At 34.7% G+C, this 23,015-nt stretch overlaps 1 protein-coding gene across 1 annotated transcript in view; it reads right to left on the bottom strand.

Annotated features, from left to right (window-relative positions):
• LOC123247705 (keratin-associated protein 10-4-like) overlaps positions 1–23,015 on the bottom strand; it is a 93,248-nt gene that overhangs the window by 43,633 nt on the left and 26,600 nt on the right. The window contains 2 exon segments of the mRNA XM_044676686.1: positions 10,083–10,244; positions 10,247–10,542. Of these exon segments, the coding sequence (XP_044532621.1) occupies positions 10,083–10,244; positions 10,247–10,542 (458 nt within the window).

Below are 23,015 nucleotides of genomic sequence, written 5' to 3'. Positions count from 1 at the left end.
CTTCCTTCCTTCCTTCCTTCCTTCCTTCCTTCCTTCCTTCCTTCCTTCCTTCTTTTCTCTATTTCTCTTTCTCTTTCTCTCCCCCTTTCTCTCTCTCTCCCTTTCTCTCTCTTTCTTTGTTTTTTTCTTTGTTTCTTGTTTGTTTGTTTGTTTCTTCATTTATTTTCCTCTCCTTCCTTTCTAGCTTCCTTCCTGCCTGCCTGCCAGTTTAGATACTTTCAGATTTAAGTTATTTCTGTGCTTAGACTCATGTCTGTGCCACTGGGTAAGTCATTTAAATTTTATGGATCTCAGTTTCTTTTTCTATAAAATTTAAAAATTAATTATTTTTTCATTTTTATTGTCATGCAAAACACACTTCCATATTGTTCACTATTGTAAGACCAAAGGAATTGATGCGGAGTGAGAGGAGCAGAGCGAGAAGAACATTGTACACAGAGACCAATACACTGTGGTAAAATCGAATGTAATGGACTTCTGTAGTAGCAGCAATGCAATGATCCATAACAATTCTGAGGCACTTAGGGAAAAGAACACTACTCACATTCAGAGGAAGAACTACAGGAGAGGAAACACAGAAGAAAAGCAACTGCTTGGACACATGGGTTGAGGCGGACATGATTGGGGATGTAGACTCAAAACTACCACACCAATGCAACTATCAACAATTTGGAAATAAGTCTTGAGCAATGACACCAGTGGAAATGCGCATCAGCTATGGCGGGGGGGGGGGAGGATTTTGGGGGGTGAAGGGGAAAGTAAGGACATGAATCATGTAACCATGATAACATTTCTAAAAAATAAAAATAATTAAAAAAAAAAGGATTACAGAATCTGAGATAGAAGGTCATCTGAGATGACTTGTATACAAATCTGAAATGATTATTGTAAATCTCTCCTCCAACTTCTACCTAAAAAGGAACCAATTAATCAGCCAAATAAATGAACAAAATTTTATTATATGCTTATTATGTGTCAGACACTATAATAAGAAAGAAAAAGCAGAAAGTCCCTGCCCTCAAAGATTCCTCTCTGCAGTACCATTCCTTGTATCAAAAAGATACTCAACCTCTCTCTGTTTGAACAATTCCCAAGAAGACAGTTAATTCTCATAATCTTTCTACCAGAGAAAGTTTTTCCCTCTTCCTTCACAGGTAAGAATAAGAACTGATATTTTCTCCAAGCATTTGTATTCTCCTGTGTTTTAGCTATCTACAGAATCAACTATCCAGTTTCTACAAAGAGCTAGATACTCTTTCCTGGCTGGATGCTGACCCACATAAGACTTTCCCCTTGGAAGGTAAACAGAATCCTCCTCCATTCTTAGCCTTAGGGCAACTAATTCCTTCTAAGGAGTCATAGGTCAATTTTCACTGGCATTATTTATTACTTTTGATAACTTCTGACAATGTTCCATGCTTCAGGATATGAATTTGTTTATTCCATTTCATACTTAATTTGTCCTAGCTCTTAGCACAGTATCTCCCATAACTGGTTTTTATTATTATTTTTTCATTTTTATTGTCATGCAAAACACACTTCCATATTGTTCACTATTGTAAGACCAAAGTCATACATAACAAAAACTCCAAAATACACTGATGTGAAAGATGACTCCAACAGTTCTTTCTCTGGAAATGGATAGCATTCTCCATCATAAGTCTTTTGGGATTGTTACAGATCATTGTATTGCTGAGAATAGTTAAATAATCATTGTCCAATAGTGTTGCACATATTCTTCCAGTTCTGCTTATTTTGCTCTGCAAAAGTTCCCACAGATCTTTCCAGCTTTTTCTGAAGTCATCTTGCTTATTATTTCGTAGAGCACAATAGTATTCCATTACCAATGTGGAACAAAATTTGTTCAGCCCTTCCCTAATTGATGGACATGTCCTCAATTTCCAATTCTTTGCCTGCACAAAAAGAGCAGCTCTAAATAATTTTGTACAACTTACTCCTTTCCCTATTTTTACTATTTCTTTGGAATATAGGGTATACAACATGGGTTGTTAAAGAAGCCCTTGGGTTCCAAATTGCCCTCTAGAATGGTTGAATCATCAGTTCATAACTCCACCAACAGTGTATTAGTGTCCCAATTTACCACATCCCTTCTAACATTTACTACTTTCCTTTACTGTCAAATTGGCCAATCTGAGAGGTTTGTTGTGGTACCTCAGAGTTGTTTTAATTTGCATTTATCTAATTAAGAGTGATTTAGAATATTTTTCATATAATTATTGATGGCTTTGATTTCATCTGAAAATTGCTTATTCATATTTTTGACCATTTGTCAGTTGGAGAATGGCTTGTATCTTTACAAATTTAACTTAATTCTCTATAAATTTGAGAAATTAGATCTTTATCAATTTAGACCAATGTAACAATATCTATTGTTATAAAAATTTTCCCAGTTTGTTGTTTCCCTCCTAATCTTGTTACATTAGTATTACAAATTTTAAAAAGAATACATCAAAAATAGCAACTACTATAATAGAGCTCTGGACTGGTAGTCAGGAAGATCTCAGTTAAAATCTCTTCTCAGATATTTACTAGCTAGTTTGCGGTGAGGATCAAATGAGATAATAGATGTAAAATACTTAGCACAGTGCCTGGTACATGGTAGGCACAATATAAATGCTTATCTCCTCCCTTCAGAACACATTATTTCATTTATTTTCTCACATTCTCATATAAAAGAAAAAGTATGAAATCCTGGAGAATCCTATTATATTATGACTTAGAAGAGAGGAAGAATACATTTGTCAAGCATCTACAATATTATTATTTCATTTGATCCTCACAACAGCTTTGGAATAGTTGTAGTTATTATTGACAATCTGCAGTTGAAGAAACTAAGGCAGATAGGAGCTAAATAGTTTACTAATCATTTGCTAGTCACATAGTCAATGTCTAAGGTTGAATATGAGTTCAGAGCTTTCTGAATTCAAACCTAGCACTATATCCAATGTGCTTACTGGCTATCCTTAGAAAAAAGAAATATATGTACATATTCCATAAGTCAGCTATAAATGATGCTGTTGACACAAAATCTCATTAAAACTGAAAAGAAAGCACATATATTACTATGTGCCTGGCATTGTGCTAAATGCTAAGTATGTAAAAAGAAAAAAACAAGACATCATCTTATTTAAAGCAGCTCACATTCTAATTTGGAGAAATAACAGATAAAATAAAGCTTAATCATAGAGCAGATGGAAAATCCAAGAATGGATTTATGAATTCATTAGTAGAGTGGGTATGAAGGCCACCTTAGATAAAACCAATTGGAGATGGCAAAGCTGAGCTTTAGAAGCCATAGAATTAGGGAAGGTGGTAAAGCCAGAAAGGCCAAAGGAAATAAGAGGCAAAATAATAACACTTGGTCATCTTTCATCTGATAAGTAATAATATTCATGATTCCTATCTTATCCAAGTTATATGAGCATTCTAGCAACCCAGAGGGATCTATGGGGGGAATGGTCTTGAGTCATGGAAAAAAAAGAGGAAGTATATCTCTGGTAGTATTAGGTCTTTCAAGTTTCCAATTGACTTGTTTACAGGAATACATTCCAATAAAAAATAAAAGCATTTAAATTTATATGAAAACTGAATTATTAAATTCTAGAGAACTGGTGGTTCAAAGAATAAACTATAAAAAAAGATAATTTCTGCAAAAAAATGACAATAATAAAGTAGCGTACTGAAACTTTTGTAATGTAACCAAAGTAATAGTTAGAGGGAAAATTATAATTCTAGAAATCATCATCAAAACAGCAGAATGAGTAACAAAGAAATGACTTTTCCATAAATACAAAAAAGCAACAAAAATATTTTTCACCTTTTGGCTTACAAGATGACCAAGAAGAGGAGAAACAACAGGCCTATCAAGTAAGACCTCATCTATGTGCAATAATTTGGCTATACCAAATGTGTACCTTGTGCCCAAGAACAATATCCATTAACTTCTCTACATCTCTAAGGTTAGCATCCTTGACTTCTATGTATTTACCAAACTATATTTGAAACTACATTACCATGTCCACTGCTTGGTCCACATAAAGTATATGAAACTGCCACTCCCTTCAGACCTACAGGTGTTGCCTTGAGACCCCTTCCAAAGCCCATGTAATGATCTGTCAGGTCTTTGAATCCCTCAGGAAAAAAAAGGCTGGCCTACCCAAAAGAATGACCTCCTTCTGCTAAGTAAACACAAAATAGGAATTTTGAAAATCAAAAAAAGAGATTATTGAAAACAACCCCCCTCCAATCAACAACAACAACTCTAGAAACTAGTTTCTCAGGGTGGTGGAGGTGGTGGAAATGAATGAAAAAGATGAGCTCTAAATTAAAAAAACATCTAATAAAACAAATAAGCTACCCTGAATTTTATAAGGGTAAAAATATTCATAGAAAATGATATGGCAATTATTAGAAAACATTTCCTACTCAATTCTGAGTACAAATTGAAGTATAATTTTACTACAGCTGTATAAAAAGATATTAAGAGGATTATTTCTGTTGATTTCTGTTCGTCTAATATTACAGATCTCATTTCATGATCTTTCCTCTCCTTCTACTCTATTCCATAGACATCCAATATCTACATGAAAACTTTTGATGACAGTCACCCATTCCCTAGATACATTTCAATGTTTACATAAATTCTACTGGATGCCACTAATCATGAGAAGCTGGCTATGGCTTTGATATAAATGGGAAAAAATGAGAAATTTCATTTTATTTCATTCTTAAGAATTAAGGTTATGATTTCCTTTGTTAGGCAAAGAATGGAATGAAGAGATAAGAATTTATAACAGTTCTGTTTGGCTGTCAGATGGATCCATTGGGTTGGGAATCCTTGACATTCATTCAGTATACAATAATAAATGTTTTATGATGGGTCAAATCTGTTCTGATCTGCAGCACTTCTATTAAAAAAGGAAAATAGATATCCTTTTTCAGTTACTTTGCTCAAAATTGTTTTTATAGTCTTAATGATCAAATTGACTCAGGGTAATAAGGAGATATTTTATCTTCATCTTACTCAGAAAAATAAGGTATACTTATGATTTATAGATGTAGAGATTCCATTATGTCCTTCCTTTATATAATTTGTAAAAAAAACATTAAATACAGCATTCTAGGTACATATTTTTATTTGAACAAAGAAATTACAGAGTGGTCAAGTGAAAATAAGATTGGATTTGGAGTCAGAGAATATGGATTCAAATCTTATCCTATGTGTATAGCTTTGAGTACTCTAGGTATCAGTTTCTATATATTCAAAATGGAGAGTAGGATAGAGGGAAAGTTGATCTTGTCCAGCTCAAAAACTATGATTCTGTGATCTTCTTCTACCATATATTTTTTGGTAAAGAAAGTTCTCTAGTAGTCTTCTATTTTTATGTATCTATAAGCTCATGAGTGTGATTAGTCCCTTCATCAGAGTAGTTTTCATCATATCTATACCTTCTCAGCCTGTATGATTATTTTCAATGATTTTTAAGTTCCACAAGTCAAGACCTTAGTCATGACAAGCTAAGTGACACAGTAGATAGAGTATTAGGCCTAGAGTAAGAAAGAATGATCTTCCCAAGTTTAAATCCAGCTTCAGATACTTCCAACCTATGTTACCCAGGGCAAGCCACTTCATCATGTTTTCCTTTATTTGTAAAATGAACTGGAGAAAGAAATGGCAGACCAAATCAGCATCTTTGTCAAGAAAATTCTAAATGAGAAGTTTCTTTCTGCAGCTTATTTTATAAATGATGAAACTGAGGCAAACAGGGTTAAATGATTTGCCCATGGTCGCACAATTAGTAAGTATCTGAGGCCAGATTTGAACTTAGGTCTTTCTGACTCCTGTGTTGGCAATCTATCCACTATGTGATGAGGTCACAAAGAGTTGTATATGACTGAACAACAACAAATTTTTGTGGGTCTCTATGAAAAAGTATTTAAAAATCTAACTAGATTACATTTAGCTATCTTCCTTTATCCATTTGAGTATTTATTCCCTCAAATAACTTGAAGAAATAATTAAGCATAATTTCCTCCTTACATATTATTCTTTTCTAGTTAGATATTATAGAATCTTAGCAATAGGGTTTAGCCCATGCTTGAAAAGAATTCTCTTTGCAACATACATGACAGATAGATATCAAGTGTTTACTTGAAGAACTCTGTGGGTAAGGTAGCCCACTCCCCAGACACATATAAATGTTAGAAATAAATTCCAGTGGGTTCAACATCAATTCTTTGAAGGCAGTTGTTGTTTTGATTTAAATAAAAAATTATTTGAAAATCCCATTCCATTTTTCATTATAATTGTAGAATATTAATTCCTTCATTATTTGTGGAAAAAATTGAACAGAACCAAGAAATAAGGACTGGCATTTATCTTATATCCTATGAAACCAAAAAAAGATAAAGAATTCATTGAAAGTTTTTTAAGCATCAAGAGATAGAGAACATTAAAATGTAAAATGAATGACTTTGATTATATCAAATTAAAAAGATTTTGTACAAACAAAACCAATGCAACCAAAATTAGAAGAAAAACAACAAACTGGGAGAATATTATTTCTCACAAAAGTTTAATTTTCCAAATATATAAGGAACTAAGTTAATTTTACAAAAAATCAAGCCATTCCTCAATTGACAAATGGTCAAGGGACATGAATAGGCAGTTTGCACATGATGAAATCAAAATTATTAATGAACACATGAAAAAGTGTTCTAAATCCCTCCTAATTAGAGAAATGCAAATTAAAACAACTCTGAGATACTACCTTCTACCTAGAAGACTGGCCAATATGGCAGTAAAGGAAAGTGATAAATGTTGAAGGGGATGTGGCAAAATTGGGACACTAATATACTGCTGGTGGAATTGTAAATTGGTCCAACTATTCTGGAGGACAATTTGGAACTATGCACAAAGGGCTTTAAAAGAATGCCTACCCCTTGACCCAGTCATACAGCTGGGTTTATACCCCAAAGAGATAATAAGGGAAAAGACTTGCACAAAAATATTTATAGTTGTGCTCTTTGTAGTGGCAAAAATTGGAAAATGAGGGGTTGTCCCTCAATTGGGGAATGGCTGGACAAAATTTGGTATCTGATGGTGATGGAATATTATTATACTGAAAGGAATAATAAACTGGAGGAATTCCATGTGAACTGGAAAGATCTCCAGGAATTGATGCAGAGCAAAAGGAATCAGATCCAGGAGAACATTGTACACACTGTGGCACAATCAAATGTAATGGCCTTCTTTACTAATAACAATGCAATGACCCAGGACAATTCAGAAGGACTTGTGAGAAAGAATGCTGTCCATACCCAGAGAAAGAAATGTGGGAGCAGAAATGCAGAAGAAAAACATGTGATTGATCACATGGTTGGATGGGGATATGATTAGGGTTTTGGCATTAAAAGATCGCTCTATTGCAAATATGAACAAAGTGGAAATGGGTTTTACAAAATGATACATGGATAACCCAGTGGGATTTCTTGTCAGCTGCTGGAGGGTGGAGGGAAGAAAGGGGGAAATAATGAATCACGTAACCATGTAAAAATATTCTAAATAATAATAAAAAAAGAAAAGATGTATTAATCTGTATTGAGATCTGCTTTTTGAAAGATTTTTAGCAGGAACATCTAAAAAATTTCTATAAGAGACAAGGAACAAAAGAGGCAAATACACTAAAGAGGAGACCTCTCCCTGACTGTGAAAAGATGGTTTTGAGCTCAAAGCACTACGTTGGATATCTGAGATTTGAGATGGCCTTTATTGCCATTGAGGATGGGGTACTAAAATTGCAAAGAAGCCTGCTATTCGTTAATGTTGTCAGTTTCTACTAAATTACCTTTGCTTTCTGTATTACTATGTCTGCATACTAATTCCTTTTGTTACCGCAAAAGAAAAACACATGACATCACTTATCACAAGTATGTTTGGGTATGTGATTTGGGGCTTCGGCTTTAAAAGATCTCAGTACAGCAAAAATGAATAATATAGAAATAGGTATCAAATGACAACATTTGTACAACCCAATGGAATTGCTTGTCAGTTCTGGGAGGGTTGAAGGAAGAGGAGAGGGAAAGAAAATGAATCATGGAAACATGGAAAAATATTTAAAGATAAAAATTTTAAAAATTCTTTAAACGCTCTCACATATGTTATCATTTATTCTCATATACTTTATATATATTTATATATGTATGGGGCAGGTAGGTGGTCTAATGGATAAAGCACTGGGTCTGGGGTTAGGAAAGCCCATGTTCAAATCTAATCTCAAATGCTAACTAGCTTTGTGACTCTGGGCAAGTCAATTAACCGTGTTTACCTCAGTTTCCTCATGTATAAAATGAACTGGAAAAGGAAATGGCAAACTTTTCAGCATCTTTGCTAAGAAAACCCCAAATAGGGTTGCAAAAGGTAAGACACAACTGAAATGACTGAATAACATCAAGAACATATACGTGTATGTGCCTTGCAGTTCTGGGTTCAAGTCCTGCCACATATATTCTGGTTGTGTGACCCTGTGTAAATTAAGTAATGGCTTAGTGCTCTAGGTTAAATAAGTTACAAAAAAATGTAGACAGGCATTGGTATAGAAAGTTTCCTTATCTGGTTCTTCTCTATATCAATGAAATCACATATCTTGCTCGTATTTCCTAGAGTGAGTAGACACTCCCATAGAAAACATGGTAAGATGATAAGATCATTTTTGCTATAGAGTCTGAAGAGAAGAGTCAAAGTTCTGACTTTGGAAATCCTTAGATATGCGACCTTGGGCAAGTCACTTCTCTGCTCCAGTACTCAGTTTCCTTATCTATGAAATGGGTTTGTGAGGATTGCATGAACTAAGGAGGCAGTGTGGTACAGTGGAAATAGTGTTTAATCTGAAGCCAGAGAGCTTGGATTTAAATCCCACCTCTGCTACATACTCCCTGTGTGTACTTTATGATTTCTTTTCCATCTCTATTCCTTAATTTCCCTATCTTTAAAAAGAATTAGATTAAATGTTTCCTAAGGTTTCATAGAAATCTTTATCTGTAATTTCATTTATTTATTTATTTACTCATTTATTCATTCATTGATTTGATTGATTGTTTATTTATTTATTTTAAGCCTTCCATCTTGGAATCAATACTGTGTATTGATTTCAAAATAGAAGAGCTGTAAGGGCTAGGTAATGGGGATTAAGTGACTTGCTGAAGGTCACACAGCTGGGAAGTGTCTAAGGCCAGATTTGAATCCAGGACCTCCTGTCTCTAGGTCTGGTTGTCAATCCACTGAGCTACCCAGCTGCCCCCTATCTGTAATTTTATAACACAAATGATTATATAAGTGGATTATTATTATTGATAACATAACTCTATGATAATAATGGTTCACATGTTGCAAATTAAAGTTTGCACAGTTAATTTTATATATTATCTTACTCAATCCTCACAATGACCTTGTGAGTCAGCTGTTATAGTTCTATTATGATTTGATCCCCTATAATATTGCAAATGCAGAGCTAACTTTAAGGATCCACAGAGAAATGACAACAAACCAAAAAATATTCATGAAAACACAACAAAATGATGAGCTGTTGTCAATGATTCCCATTTTTTGACAACGAAAGCATTACTGAGAGGTAGAGAAATATAACATGAGGAAATGAGAAGAAATGGGATGGAAATACTGCTTGGAATTTTAAAATCACTGGGCTCACATTAGATGTTTTGACATTGAAGTTGTCAGATAGCAAGGATTCTTCCACAAGAAACGAACTTAATGATACCTCGGTTATTTTTAGATAGAAAAGTATGAATTCTTCTAACCAGTTGTTTCTGACTGCTGAGTGAAAAGACAAGGAGAAAGTATGTTTTGTTAATAGACAGATTTGGGATTAATCACTTCTGTCTGGGAAAGGAAGAAAATGACCTGTAAAGTGATCATGTAGACGATAAACATTAGTCTTCTGTGACTCATCTTCTAGTTGATTGGCATTAATGATTCATAAGGGAGAGGGAAGTGATGAGCTTGTTTTCATGTTTTGAATACAAACAAGTCCAGATTTTCAGCAGCAGCAAGAGGAGCAGGCTGGGCAGCAGGAGGTGGTTCTGCAACAAGTGGTCTGACAGCAGGGCTGGCAGCAGCTGGACACACAGCAGCTGGGGCGGCAGCAAGGCTGGCAGCAGCTGGGGCGGCAGCAGGGCTGGCAGCAGCAGCTGGGGCGCAGCAAGGCTGGCAGCAGCTGGACACACAACAGCTGGGGCAGCAGCAAGTTGTGGGGCAACAAGAGGTTTGACAGCAGGAAGGGTGACAGCATGTTGGTTGGCAGCACACAGACTGGCAGCAACTTGGTCTGTAGCAGGTTGGGTGGCAGCAGCAGCTGGGATGACAGCAAGGCTGGCAGCAGTTGGACCCACAGCACCTGGGGCAGCAGCAGGTGGACACAATGCAGGTGGGTCCATAACAGTTGGTCCTGCAGCAGGTGCTCTGGCAGCAGGCTGGCCGAAGGCAGCAGGCAGGGCGGCAGCAGCAGGGAGCACAGCAGCCAGAGCCACAGCTCAGGCCAGAGCTGGTGGAGCCACAACAGGAGCTGACCATGGTGATGGTGGGTTGAGCTTCTAGGTTTCTTTCAAGACTGAGTGAGGTATTTGAATTCTGAAAGTCTTGATCAGTGGGCTTCTTATCTATTCCCTGTTGTCTCTTGATCTAGATAATTTATTATTGTTTACCTTGAGGGAATAGTGATTATCCAGTTAGAAAGTCTGTTTTTTTTCTGATTTGAGAATTGTTTCTTTTCTCAATCACTTAAAATTCATCTAATTGTTTTTCCTCCAAAATGATCTTCTATGTATCATCTCTTCTTAGTGACTTCTCACCACTGTTTCCTCTTTTCTCTCTGTCTCTTTGACATCAGCACAGTCATGTGGTGACCTGATACTAGACCTTTCCTAGTTCACTCAACTGCTTTCTGAACTTTATCCCTTGATTCTTACCTAAACAACATGCAACCAATTAGATGACTTCTAAACCAACTCTGAGGTTTGGTGACATATTGAAGTTAGCTTCACATATTTTTTAAGAAAGGTACCAGGGAACTCTGGCTCATATTCTGCACCTTCCCTTTCACCGAATTTCATCCATATTTAGAGAATTTTCTAAAGCATCAACATGGCTATTTTGCCAACTTTCCTTCTTAAAACTAAATTATTTCTTTTTCACCAGCCAAATCCAATTTGAACAATGATGCTGTAGTACATCCATTATTTTAAAATATTCTGAGCTTTCCAATTTTAAAAAAGAAATCATTTTTTCAAAAAATATTTGTAATTTTATTACAAAACTAAGCTCTTTTTTCTCCCCTTTTCATTCCTCCATAGAGTTATTAGTTACAGAAACTTGTTGATGTTATCTTCACACAACAGCTCATTTCTCCATTCTCCCCTTTTCTCTATTCATACCACCACTACTCTCGTTGAGGTCTTCATTACCTAGCACTTGAACTGTTGGTATGGTCTCCTTCATTTACTAATTGCACTGCCAATCTCACACTCTGCCAATCAATCCTCAACATAGATATCATATTGATATTCTTAAATCAAAAAAGATCATTGTGGTCCCTTCTCAAAAACCTTTAGTGATTCCTGATTACTGGCTCTAGGAAAAATATAAAATTCTCAGGCATATATTTGTTAATATTAAAAATGATAAACGCTGATATAATAATAATTATTAGTATTTTAATTAAAGCCATGTTGATAGATAAAGTTATTAGACCACGCGCTTGTAAGCATTCAAAATCTGCCGCCTAGCCATAATTGTCTCCTGTCTCCTCCGAGTCTGCTGGCCAAGACAGCACTCCCACCTAACCCAGGAGATTATAAACTCTTCTCTGCGTGGACGTAGGCCTCCCCACGCCCAAAGAACTGGAAACGGAAACCCGTTGGACCATGGGAAATGTAGTTTGATACATTTCCCATGTCTATAGAAATATATACACTTTTAGATGACATTTCTCAAATTTCACTTTTACAATTCCCCGTGGCAAAAAAAAGGTTAGTCCTTTTTCTTCGCTGGACCAGTAAAAATAGACAACTTCTAAAATTTTCAGGAATTTGGGGATAAAAGAAATAGATGATCAAATGGTTAAAATTAGCCACATTGACAAAAAACCAATTTGGGGGCAGTCCCCTATTAGTATAACAGTGTACAATTAAAACAATATATACAATTCAATTTCAACTCCCCATAGTTCAATCAGCTGCACCCCAAAGTTCTAAATTTGGTCTTCATAGTACAGTGAAGGCTTTTCAGACATCTTCATGGTGTCTTCACCAAAACAGGTTCATCGTCTGGATTCTGGGGAGATAGCAAGATCCTTATCCTGAAATTATTTTCAAAAGAATTTAAACTTTACATTATAGATTACAAAACATACATTTTCTTCTAAGATTTATACAATTCCCCATGAAATTACTCCTAAAAGAGTTAAAAATACATATATTTTTACATTATCGAATTTTAAAAAACTTAACAGATATCCCCGTAAGGTAAATCTTAAACACACCTTTTTTTCTAAAAAAGGGTACCTCAGGCCAGCTAAGGATGGCAAAATACAAAGAATAAAATTCAAGGAAAAAGAAGAAAAAAATTAACTTGTGAATGAAATGTAAAATGTGCAAAAAATCTGGGGAAAATAAACTTAGACCTTTGAATGAAGGTCTAATTAAAGTGAATTCAGCAGTGTGCAATTACCCATTCAGGGCCAGGACTTAAGGAAAATGTCTCTCTCTGATCTGACTTTATCATCAGCTTTTTTAGGGAACTGAGCCAAATAAATATAACCAATCTTAGGTGCTTTCTAGGAATCTAAGTCGATGGGACCCACGTCCTCTAAAGTTTTAGAAAAGACTGGGACTCCAGGACTCAAACCCCAATTTCCAAGCCCTAAAGTATTGGCATAGAACTACTGCAATTATTCAGATCTTCGTCTGTCAAGTCTCTGGCCATGTGCTTTCTTTAGCACTATTAACAGCTTTCATATTCCCTTCTGGAATCAGAGAGGCATTTAATCACAGTCCTATAGGCTCAGGTATTTGCTGTAGAATCAGAAAAAGGATAAATAATGATTATATATGTACTTCCAGTACAAGATGAGAAAAAGGGAAAATCAATTGCTCATCAGAAAAATGTTTTAAAAATCAAAAATATATATATAGCTTAGAACTAGAAGGGTTATATTACCCAAAAATGAGACTTTCTGTGAGAGAAAGTGGGTTTTACAAAATAGCAGATTCACAATGCACATTCAAATAGAGTACCATTATTTCCAATAGCATATTTTAAAACAATGATGTTTAAAATCATTTACTTGTTACAACTTTTAATCTTGGCTAAGAGTTTCTCAACAAATTCCGTTATTGCTTCCATAGCAAAATCTGATATTTAAAAAGAAACCTTCTGGTCTAAATTATCCTCAGATGAGAATATACAGGAGCTCCTAGACTCTCTGTATTTAAAAAAAATCCTGGGTAGGAAATGCTTCTACCCATTTAAGGCAATAATATCTCTTATAATAAAATATATAAAAGCTTTATCCTTTAAGACAACAATTCTTAAGGATTTAAAGTAAAAGTTAAAAGATCTCTTGTAAAATTACAAGGTAATATTCAAAGCATGGAACTTTCAAGGTTCTTTACAATTACCAAGACAGAATAAATTTTTAAAGACATGTGCTCTCTAAGATGTTCATAGGTGGTACATATAACCGCATTGTTTCTGATACAGTAAGCTTTAAGTAAATTAGGAAATATAATAACATAAGCAGAAACTTCATTAGCGTAAAATGATTCAGTGCAACAGGAAAATCAATGAAATAAGCAAGATTAATTAGCAAAATACAGTAAGACAGTCTCTTTAAAACAGAAATAAAACACATTCAGTTCCGAGGTTTAAAAAGTTCACCCCTGGTTCAATTTAAGGTTCTTTTGATTGAGTTCTGCTGAGTTTAAGGTTTTTCTAAAGTTCAAAGTTCTGAGAAGGTATGGGGGTGAATATTTCTTCCCCTCAGTTCAGTTTTTAATCACAAGCAAGTCTGAATAGGCCATTCGGCCCCATTAAGGGTAAACGCTAGTTGCTAGGTCCAGACGCTAGCATCCACGTGGGCTCAGGGTTAGTGGAGAAAAGCTCAGGAAAATACCCACGTGTAGAGTCTGTGTGAGTTGCCTAATTTAGGTCTTTAGAGAAACATGTGGAAGGCTAGAAATAGGGAGAAAGGGGAATATACTACCAAAAACTTTAGCAGCAGGGCTGAAGCAATCTCTGGAGATCGAGATCTTGGCAAAGGCAGCAGCCCAGGGGTCTTCCATGTTGGAGCTTGGGGTTCTGGACTAGCAAGATTAGAAGTCAGGATTGGAGATCACCAGGACTGGAACGCTGGCTGGCTTGTAGGTTTTCAGCGCGGCAGGAATGGAGATCAAGTCAGGAGTCAGGAGAATGTCTGCGAGACGAAACTGGCTGGGCCCCGGCAGTCAATCAGTGCCAGCAAGGGCCACCAGGCCCGGGGCATTGAGCAAAATAATTCGCAGCCCAGCAGCAATTAAAACCATTATCTCTCTTCCCCATAAAACAGCCTCTAGGCTGGGGAAAACTGGGAGAGGACTGGGCAAGGAAAAAAAATCACTTCTGAGACTCTGGGTCCTAGAACCTCATGGCTTCTTCTTAGGCTATCAGGCTATCCAGAAAATTGAAAGTTCGAATTACTCCCGTGTGGTTCGCCAAATTATAAATATGAAAAATGATAAAGGCTAGTATAATAATAATTATTAGTATTTTAATTAAAGCCATGTTGATAGATAAAGTTATTAGACCACGCGCTTGTAAGCATTCAAAATCTGCCGCCTAGCCATAATTGTCTCCTGTCTCCTCCGAGTCTGCTGGCCAAGACAGCACTCCTACCTAACCCAGGAGATTATAAACTCTTCTCTGCGTGGACGTAGGCCTCCCCATGCACAAAGAACCAGAAACGGAAACCCGTTGGACCACGGGAAATGTAGTTTGATTTATTTCCCATGTCCATAGAAATATATACACTTTTAGATGGCATTTCCCAAATTTCACTTTTACATATTGAAAGCATCATGGCCCCCAATTACCTCTCCAGTTATTTTTTCACATTACTTACCTTTACATTTTGTATTATCCAGGCAAACTGGCTCACTAACTTTTTCCAGTATTTTATCTACAACTATTACTCTGTTTTTATACAGATTGTCACTTGTTCATATCTTCAAGACATCATTCTTGTTTGTATTTATAAGAGTACTCAACTGTTAGATAAGAGGAAATCCATATATATGATTTACTAAGATCTTAGCATGCAATTTCTTTCACATAATTCTGTGGTAAGAATGTAGATATAAGGACTAGATCAATATATATGTATTTAGAATTGGTTTATCCAATCAAATAATAAAGAAATATTTACAAGGTACCTACTATGTGCCAGGCCCTATGGTTGGCACTTTTAATAGAAGTATCAATATTTAAACAACCCCTACTCACAGGGACCTTCCATTATAATGGTGAAGAAGGCAAATATATATATATATATATATATATATATATGTATATATATATATGTAAACATGTATACATACATACTTATTACATACCCATGTATACATATATTAAGAGAATAAATATAAATGTAATATAGTTAAATTTAATGTATCTTTGAAGAGAGGACATGAACAATTGGGAGAGGGGAATCAGGAAAGTTTTTGCTAACACTCTTTATCCATTTGAAAGAATTTCTAGTGAAGTGAGTCCAAGGATTCCTACATGATTTTGTGTTGCTTAATCATTTTTATCCATGATATAGAAAAAATAATGAACATCATGCTTATCAATTTTTCATATGAAACAATGTTGAGAAAAAAATGAAACCTTCCAATGACGGTATTGAAAAATATTTTGAAAAGCCATTAAGCCAAATCAATTAAGATTAAATAAAATAGAAATTGATGTAACATTTTATAGTTGGATTCAAAATATCAACATCATAAGAGCATGACAGGGACAGAGAATTATATATATATATATGTATATATATATATATATGTATATTATATAATATACATATATTTATATATATATAATTGGCCAAAAAGAGAACTTGAGTTTTCACTTGTTGAAAACTCCATATGAATTAATAATGCAATATTATATTTAAGAAACCTAATGCAGTCTTTCATAGTTTGAACTGAGAAACTTCAAACCCAGGAATAATGGAGAAATTAGCCTCACTCTACTTTCCTTTTCTCCCCCCCCCCATATTGTTCATTGCTGTAAGTGAATATTCTTTTTTTTAATAGAATTTTTTTTTATTTTTAGAAAAATTTTCCATGGTTACACAACTCATTTTTACTTTCCCCTTCACCCCCTTAAACTCCACCCCCCAGCCAACGTGCATTTCCACTGGTTTTAACATGTGTCATCAATCAAGACTTATTTACATATTATTGATAGTTGCAGTGGTGTGGTCATTTCTGGTCTACATCCCCAACCATGTCCACATCAACCCAAGTGTTAAAGCCATTGTTTTTCTTCTGTGTTTCCTCTCCTGTAGTTCTTCCTCTGAATGTGGGTAGCATTCTTTTCCATAAATCCCTCAGAATGTAAGTGAATATTCATACAAAACCAAAACCCTCATATAAAAATACAAGTAAGTGAAAGTGAAAATGATATGCTTTTATCTGCATTCCAACTCCAATAGTTCTTTCTGTCCAGATGGATAGCATTCTTTGACGTAAGTCTGAAGAGTTGTCCTGGATCACTGTATTGCTGGGAGTAGTTAAGTCTTTCACAGTTGATCATCATAAAATATTGCTGTTATTTTGTACAATGTTCTCCTGGTTCTATCTATTTCATTTTGAATCCGTTCATGTAGGTCTTTCCAGCTTTTTCTGAGATAATTCTGTTCATTGTTTCTTACAGCACAACAGTATTCCATTACCATCATATGCCACAATTTGTTCAGATGTTCTCCAATTAATGGACATCTCAAGTTCCAATTCTTTGCCACCAGAAAAAGTGCTGCTATAAATATATCTGTATAGAAATAGATCCTTTCCCCTTTTTTGATCTCTTTGGAATACAGACCAACTAGTGATATTATTGGATCAAAGAATATGCACAGTTTCATAGCCTTTTGGATATAGTTCTAAATCACTCTCCAGAATGGTTAGATCAGTTCACAACTCCACCAGCAGTGTATTAGTGTCCTAATTTGGTACATCCCCCTCCAACATTTATCATTTTCCTTTACTATCATATTGGCCAATCTACCTGATATGAGAGTGTACCTCAGAATTGTTTTGATTTGTGTTTCTCTAATCAGGAGGCATTTAGAACACTTTTTTATATGATTATTGATAGTTTTTGGTTTCTTCATCTGAAAACTGCTTATTCATTTCCCTTGACCATTTGTCAGTTGGGGAATGGATTGATTTCCTGTAAATTTCATTTAGTTCCTTATATATTTGAGAAATAGACTTTTGTCAGAGAATTTTGTGGTAAAATTATTTTCCTAGCTTGTTACTTCCCTTCTAATTTTGTTTGTCCAAGCCCTTTTTAATTTAATATAATAAATATTATTCATTTTACTTCTCATAATGTTCTCTGTTTCTTGCTTGGTCTTAAATTCTTCCCTTTCCCAGTCTCTGTACTTATATCCCATACTCTCTTCTAAGTTTGATTTAATTCCTTGTATATCTTGGGAATAAATTTATCAATGAATTTTGCTGTATAAGCAAGTACATTTCCATCAATTTGTTAATTTTAATTGGCTAGTATTGATATGCAAAACTTTTTAATTTATAAAACTAGAATGTTCAGTTTTAACTTCTATGAAGTTCTCTATCCTTTATTTGGTCATAAATTTGCCCCTATCCATAGACCTAAAGGGTAATTTCTTCCTTGATCTTCTAAATTATTATTATTATTATTAAGTTATTCTATAACTCTATGATAGTCCTCTGTTTCTCAAATATTTGGTTCCTTACACTGAACTTTTTAATAGAAAATCTAAGTGAAATGAAAATTATGAAACCAGATATTCGTAAACTACCACCCTCATTGTATACCTTCTTGGAAAAGAAGCAGAAGGGAGAGCATAAGTTTATTTGATAGGGGTTATACTAACTAATAGAAAATATCCTTATTAATGGCTAGACATGTAATATTATGTAATTGTGATGAATATTTCTATGAGGTAAGAAATGATAAGCTAAATAATTTTTTAAATGGAAAGAAATTCATAAAACTATGAGGAGCAAAATGATGAGACCCAAGAGAATGGTATAAATGGCAAAAGAAATATTGATTGAAAAATATCCAGAGAAATAATTGATAAGTAGAAATACGTATGAAACTTTACACATATATGTAAAGAGTTTATGTATACGCATATGATGCTTTCTGTAGTGTAAGATTTAGGAAAGGGGAAAAGAAAGTCCTGGGAACTTTTATGTGACAAACAAGACAAACAATTATAAAAAAAAAAAACAAAGCAAAAAATCATTTAATTTTTCTCTCTTTCAAATTGTTCTTTGTTTCAAATTATTTGTTTGACCAATCAGTTGGACTCTTTTATTTCTTTGAAGAGAGTTGTCATGGTGGATTCATGATTTTTGTATTCTGAAAATTATATTTTCTATATAGACCATCTTTTCTTAAATTTGTTCCACTCTAACTTCTCTCAAGATTCTTCTTTATATCCTGAACTATTCTGAAATACCCTGCTCAATTTTCATGCTCTCTTGTTATTCCACAAGTTTCTATTTTCATTAAGTATTGCTTAAATTGTCTGTCTGACCCTATTTAGATAGAGATTTGTAATCTTCTCTATGTTTTGGTAATCATCTTCCTTTCTAATCTTAATGTCTTCATTATTGACTTGTCTGTGTGTTCCAGGCTAACTGAATTTTTTTCCTTTTGAAATCTTTGTTAATTTTAGCTTTTTCTCTTCCCCTTTTATTCTCAGAACTCACTTTCTGAACTTTTCCCCTTTGATGGAAGATATTTCTCCATGCTTGAACATTAACTATTTTACATACCACTCTCATGCTAGAATTTGCTTTTTGCCTATTTGGTCACTGCTGCAAGTGGCTTATAGGAATACAAGACTGACATCCATTGCATTAGAGTGCCATTTCTATCAGGACTGATATAGTCAGTCTATACCTGGGCTGAAACACAACTTCCACTTTTTGCCCAGATTAGGGAAAGGAGAGCTGAGTGTACTAGACAAGAACTTGCATAACTTTGGAATTTTACCATAGGCAGGAAAACAAACAAACAAAGAACAAAAAACCTAACTTCATTCTCATATCGTGCTTCCTGTCACATCCAGATCAGTAAAATTGATGCCTTCTTCTTGTTAAAATAGGAATAAGAGGATATAGTAGGGGTAACAAAGACTCAGCAGCAGTAGGGAATCCATCAACGAGTCCAAGATGCAGGTCCATGGCTAGTTTGCTTATCTTGCTAGAATTTGGAGCCTAATGGGAGAGGTGTTCTGAGAGAGAATGCTATGCTTTAATACTGTACATTATTAGTTAATAAGATATTGACCTTGCAGGGATTCTTGTTTTCTTGTTCTTTTCTCATTATGGTACATTATAGGTAATTTCCTCTTTAGAGTTCCTTTATTTATTTATTTTTTTAGAATTCATGGAAACTGAAGAAATTGACAAATCTTCCATCTTATTTGTCATATGACTCTCAGAAATCTAGATTTTTTTATTTAAATAGTTATATATCCCTTGTTGTTCAGTAATTTTTCAGGAGTGTGAGACCCACTTGAGGTTTTCTTAATAAAGATACTGGAATTATTTCCCATGTCTTTCTCCAGATCATTTAACAAATAAGGAAATTTAGGTAAAAAGGGTTAAGCATCTTGTCCAGGATCACAAAGCTAATAAGGGTCTGAGGCCAGATTTAAATATCTCAGGTAGATAAGGCTTACTAACTCCAAGCCAAGGGTTCTGTCTATTATTCTAACTACTCCTAGATGATCTCACAAAGGAACATAAGTTCATTCAAAATGGTTTTTAATAAGCTGAAAAAATTAATCTTAAATTTAATTGTTTTTTTCCAGTTGAAAGTGGTTTTGCTATTTTCCCAGTTACATGTTTCATGCTCTTTCCCCTACCCCCAAGTAGCTGATGCACAATTCCACCGAGTTTTACATGTATCATTGATTAAGACCTATTTCCATATTCTTGATTGTTGGACTAGAGTTATCATTTAGCATCTATATCCCCAATAATATCCCCATCAGCTAATGTGTTCAAGCAGTTGTTTTTTTCTGTGTTTCTACTCCCACAGTTCTTCCTCTGAATGTGGCTAGTTTTATTTCTCATAAGTTCCTCAGCATTGCTCTGGATCCTTCCATTACTGCTAGTAGAGAAGTAAGTTATCTTCCATTGTACCACAGTGTATATCAGTCTGTGTATACAATGTTCTCCTGAATCTGCTCCTTTCACTCTGCATCAATTTCTGGAGGCCTTTCCATTTCACATGGAATTCCACCAGTTCTTTATTCCTTTGAGCACAATACTATTCCATCACAAACAGATACAATAATTTATTTAGCTATTCCCCATTCAAAGGACATTCCCTCATTTTCCAAATTTTTGCCATCACAAAGAGGGTAGCTATAAATATTTTTGTACAAGTCATTTTCCTTATTGTCTCTTTGGGGTTTAAACCAAACAGTGCTATGGCTGGATCAAAAGGCAGATAGCCTTTTAAAAATTTAATAATTTTTAATTTTTTAGAAAATTTAACATGGTTACATGATTCATGCTCTTACTTTCCTCTTCACCCACCCCACTTTACCCCCCCCTCCCATAGACGATGTGCATTTCCACTGGTTTTAACGTGTGTCATTGATCAAGACCTATTTCCAAATTGTTGATAGTTGCATTGGTGTGGTAGTTTCGAGTCTACATTCCCAATCATGTCAACCTCAACCCATGGGTTCAAGCAGTTGCTTTACTTCTGTCTTTCCACTCCTGCAGTTCTTCCTCTGAATGTGGGTAGTGTTCTTTACCATAAGTCCCACAGAACTGTCCTGGGTCATTGCATTGCTGCTAGTACACAAGTCTATTACATTCTATTTTACCACAGTGTATTGGTCTCTGTGTAAAATGTTCTTCTGGCTCTGCTCCTTTCACTCTGCATCAATTCCTAGAGGTTCTTCCAGTTCACATGGAATTCTTCGAGTTTATTATTCCTTTGAGCTCAGTAATATTCCACCACCATCATATATGACAATTTGTTAAGCCATTCCCCACTTGAAGGGCATACCCTCATTTCCCAGGTTTTTCCACCACAAAAAGCGCGGCTATAAATATTTTTGTACAAATCTGTTTATCTATGATCTCTTTGGGGTACAACCCCAAGATGGTATGGCTGGATCAAAGAGCAGGCATTCTTTTATAGCCCTTTGAGCATAGTTCCAAATTGCCATCCAGAATGGTTGGATCAGTTCACAACTCCACCAGCAATGCATTAATGTCCCAATTTTGCCACATCACCTCCAACATTCATTACTCTCCCCTTCTCTCATTTTAGCCAATCTGCTAGGTATGAGGTGATACCACAGAGTTGTTTTGATTTGCATTTCTCTAATTATTAGAGATTTAGAGTACTTTCTCATGTGCTTATTGATACTTTTGATTTATTTATATGAAAATTGCATATTCATGTCCCTTCCTCATTTATCGATTGGGGAATGGCTTGTTTTATATATATATATATATATATATACACAATTGCTTTAACTCCTTGTATATTTGTGTAATTAGACCCCTGTCAGAGTTTTTTGTTATAAAGATTTTTTACCAATTTGTTGTTTCCCTTCTGATTTTGGCTGCATTGATTTTGTTTGTACATAAGCTTTTTAATTAAATATAATCAAAATTATTTATCTTACATTTTGTAATTTTTTCTAACTCTTGCTTGGTTTTAAAAAATTCCTTTCCCAGAGATCTGACAGGCATACTATTCTGCGTTCACTTAATTTTTTATAGTTTCCCTCTTTATATTCAAGTCATTCACCCATTCTGAATTTATCTTGCTGTAGAGTGTGAGATGTTGATCTAAACCTAATCTCTCCCATATTGTTTTCCAAATTTCCCAGAAGTTTTTGTCAAATAGTGGATTTTTGTCCCAAAAGTTGGGCTCTTTGGGTGTATCATACACTCTCTTAGTGACATCACTTACCCCAAGTCTATTCCACTGATCCTCCCTTCTGTCTCTTAGCCAGTACCATACCATTTTGATGACCAGTGCTTTATAGTATAGTTTAATATCTGGTACTCCTAGGCCACCTTCCTTCACATTTTTTCATTATTTCCTTTGATATTCTTGATCTTTTGTTATTCCAAATGAACTTTGTTATAGTTTTTTCTAATTCAGTGAAAAAGTTTTTTTGGTAGTTTGATAGGTATGGTGCTAAAACAGGTAAATTAATTTGGTTAGAATGGTCATTTTTATTACATTAGCTTGTCTTACCCATAAGCAATCAATGTTTTTCCAATTGTTTAGACCTAGTTTTATTTTTTGGAAAGTGTTTTGTAGTTGTTTTGGTATAATTCCTGTGTTTGTTTTGGTAGATAGATTGCCAAGTATTTTATATTGTCTAGGGCGATTTTAAATGGTGTTTCTCTTTCTACCTCTTGCTGCTCTAATGTGTTGGAAATGTATAGAAATGCTGATGATTTATGTGCATTTATTTTGTATCCTGCTACTTTGCTAAAGTTGTTGATTATTTCTACAAGCTTCTTAGTTGATTATCTAGGATTTTTTAAGAATACCATCATATCATCTGCAGAGTGATAGCTTAATTTCCTCCTTGCCTATTTTGATACCTTCAATTTCTTTTTCTTCTCTAATTGCTACTGCTAGTATTTCTAGTACAATGTTAAATAATAGAGGA

This window comes from Gracilinanus agilis, chromosome 4, assembly GCF_016433145.1.
Source record: "Gracilinanus agilis isolate LMUSP501 chromosome 4, AgileGrace, whole genome shotgun sequence".
Taxonomy (NCBI): Eukaryota; Metazoa; Chordata; class Mammalia; order Didelphimorphia; family Didelphidae; genus Gracilinanus; species Gracilinanus agilis.
This window is presented reverse-complemented; position numbering and strand designations above follow the sequence as displayed.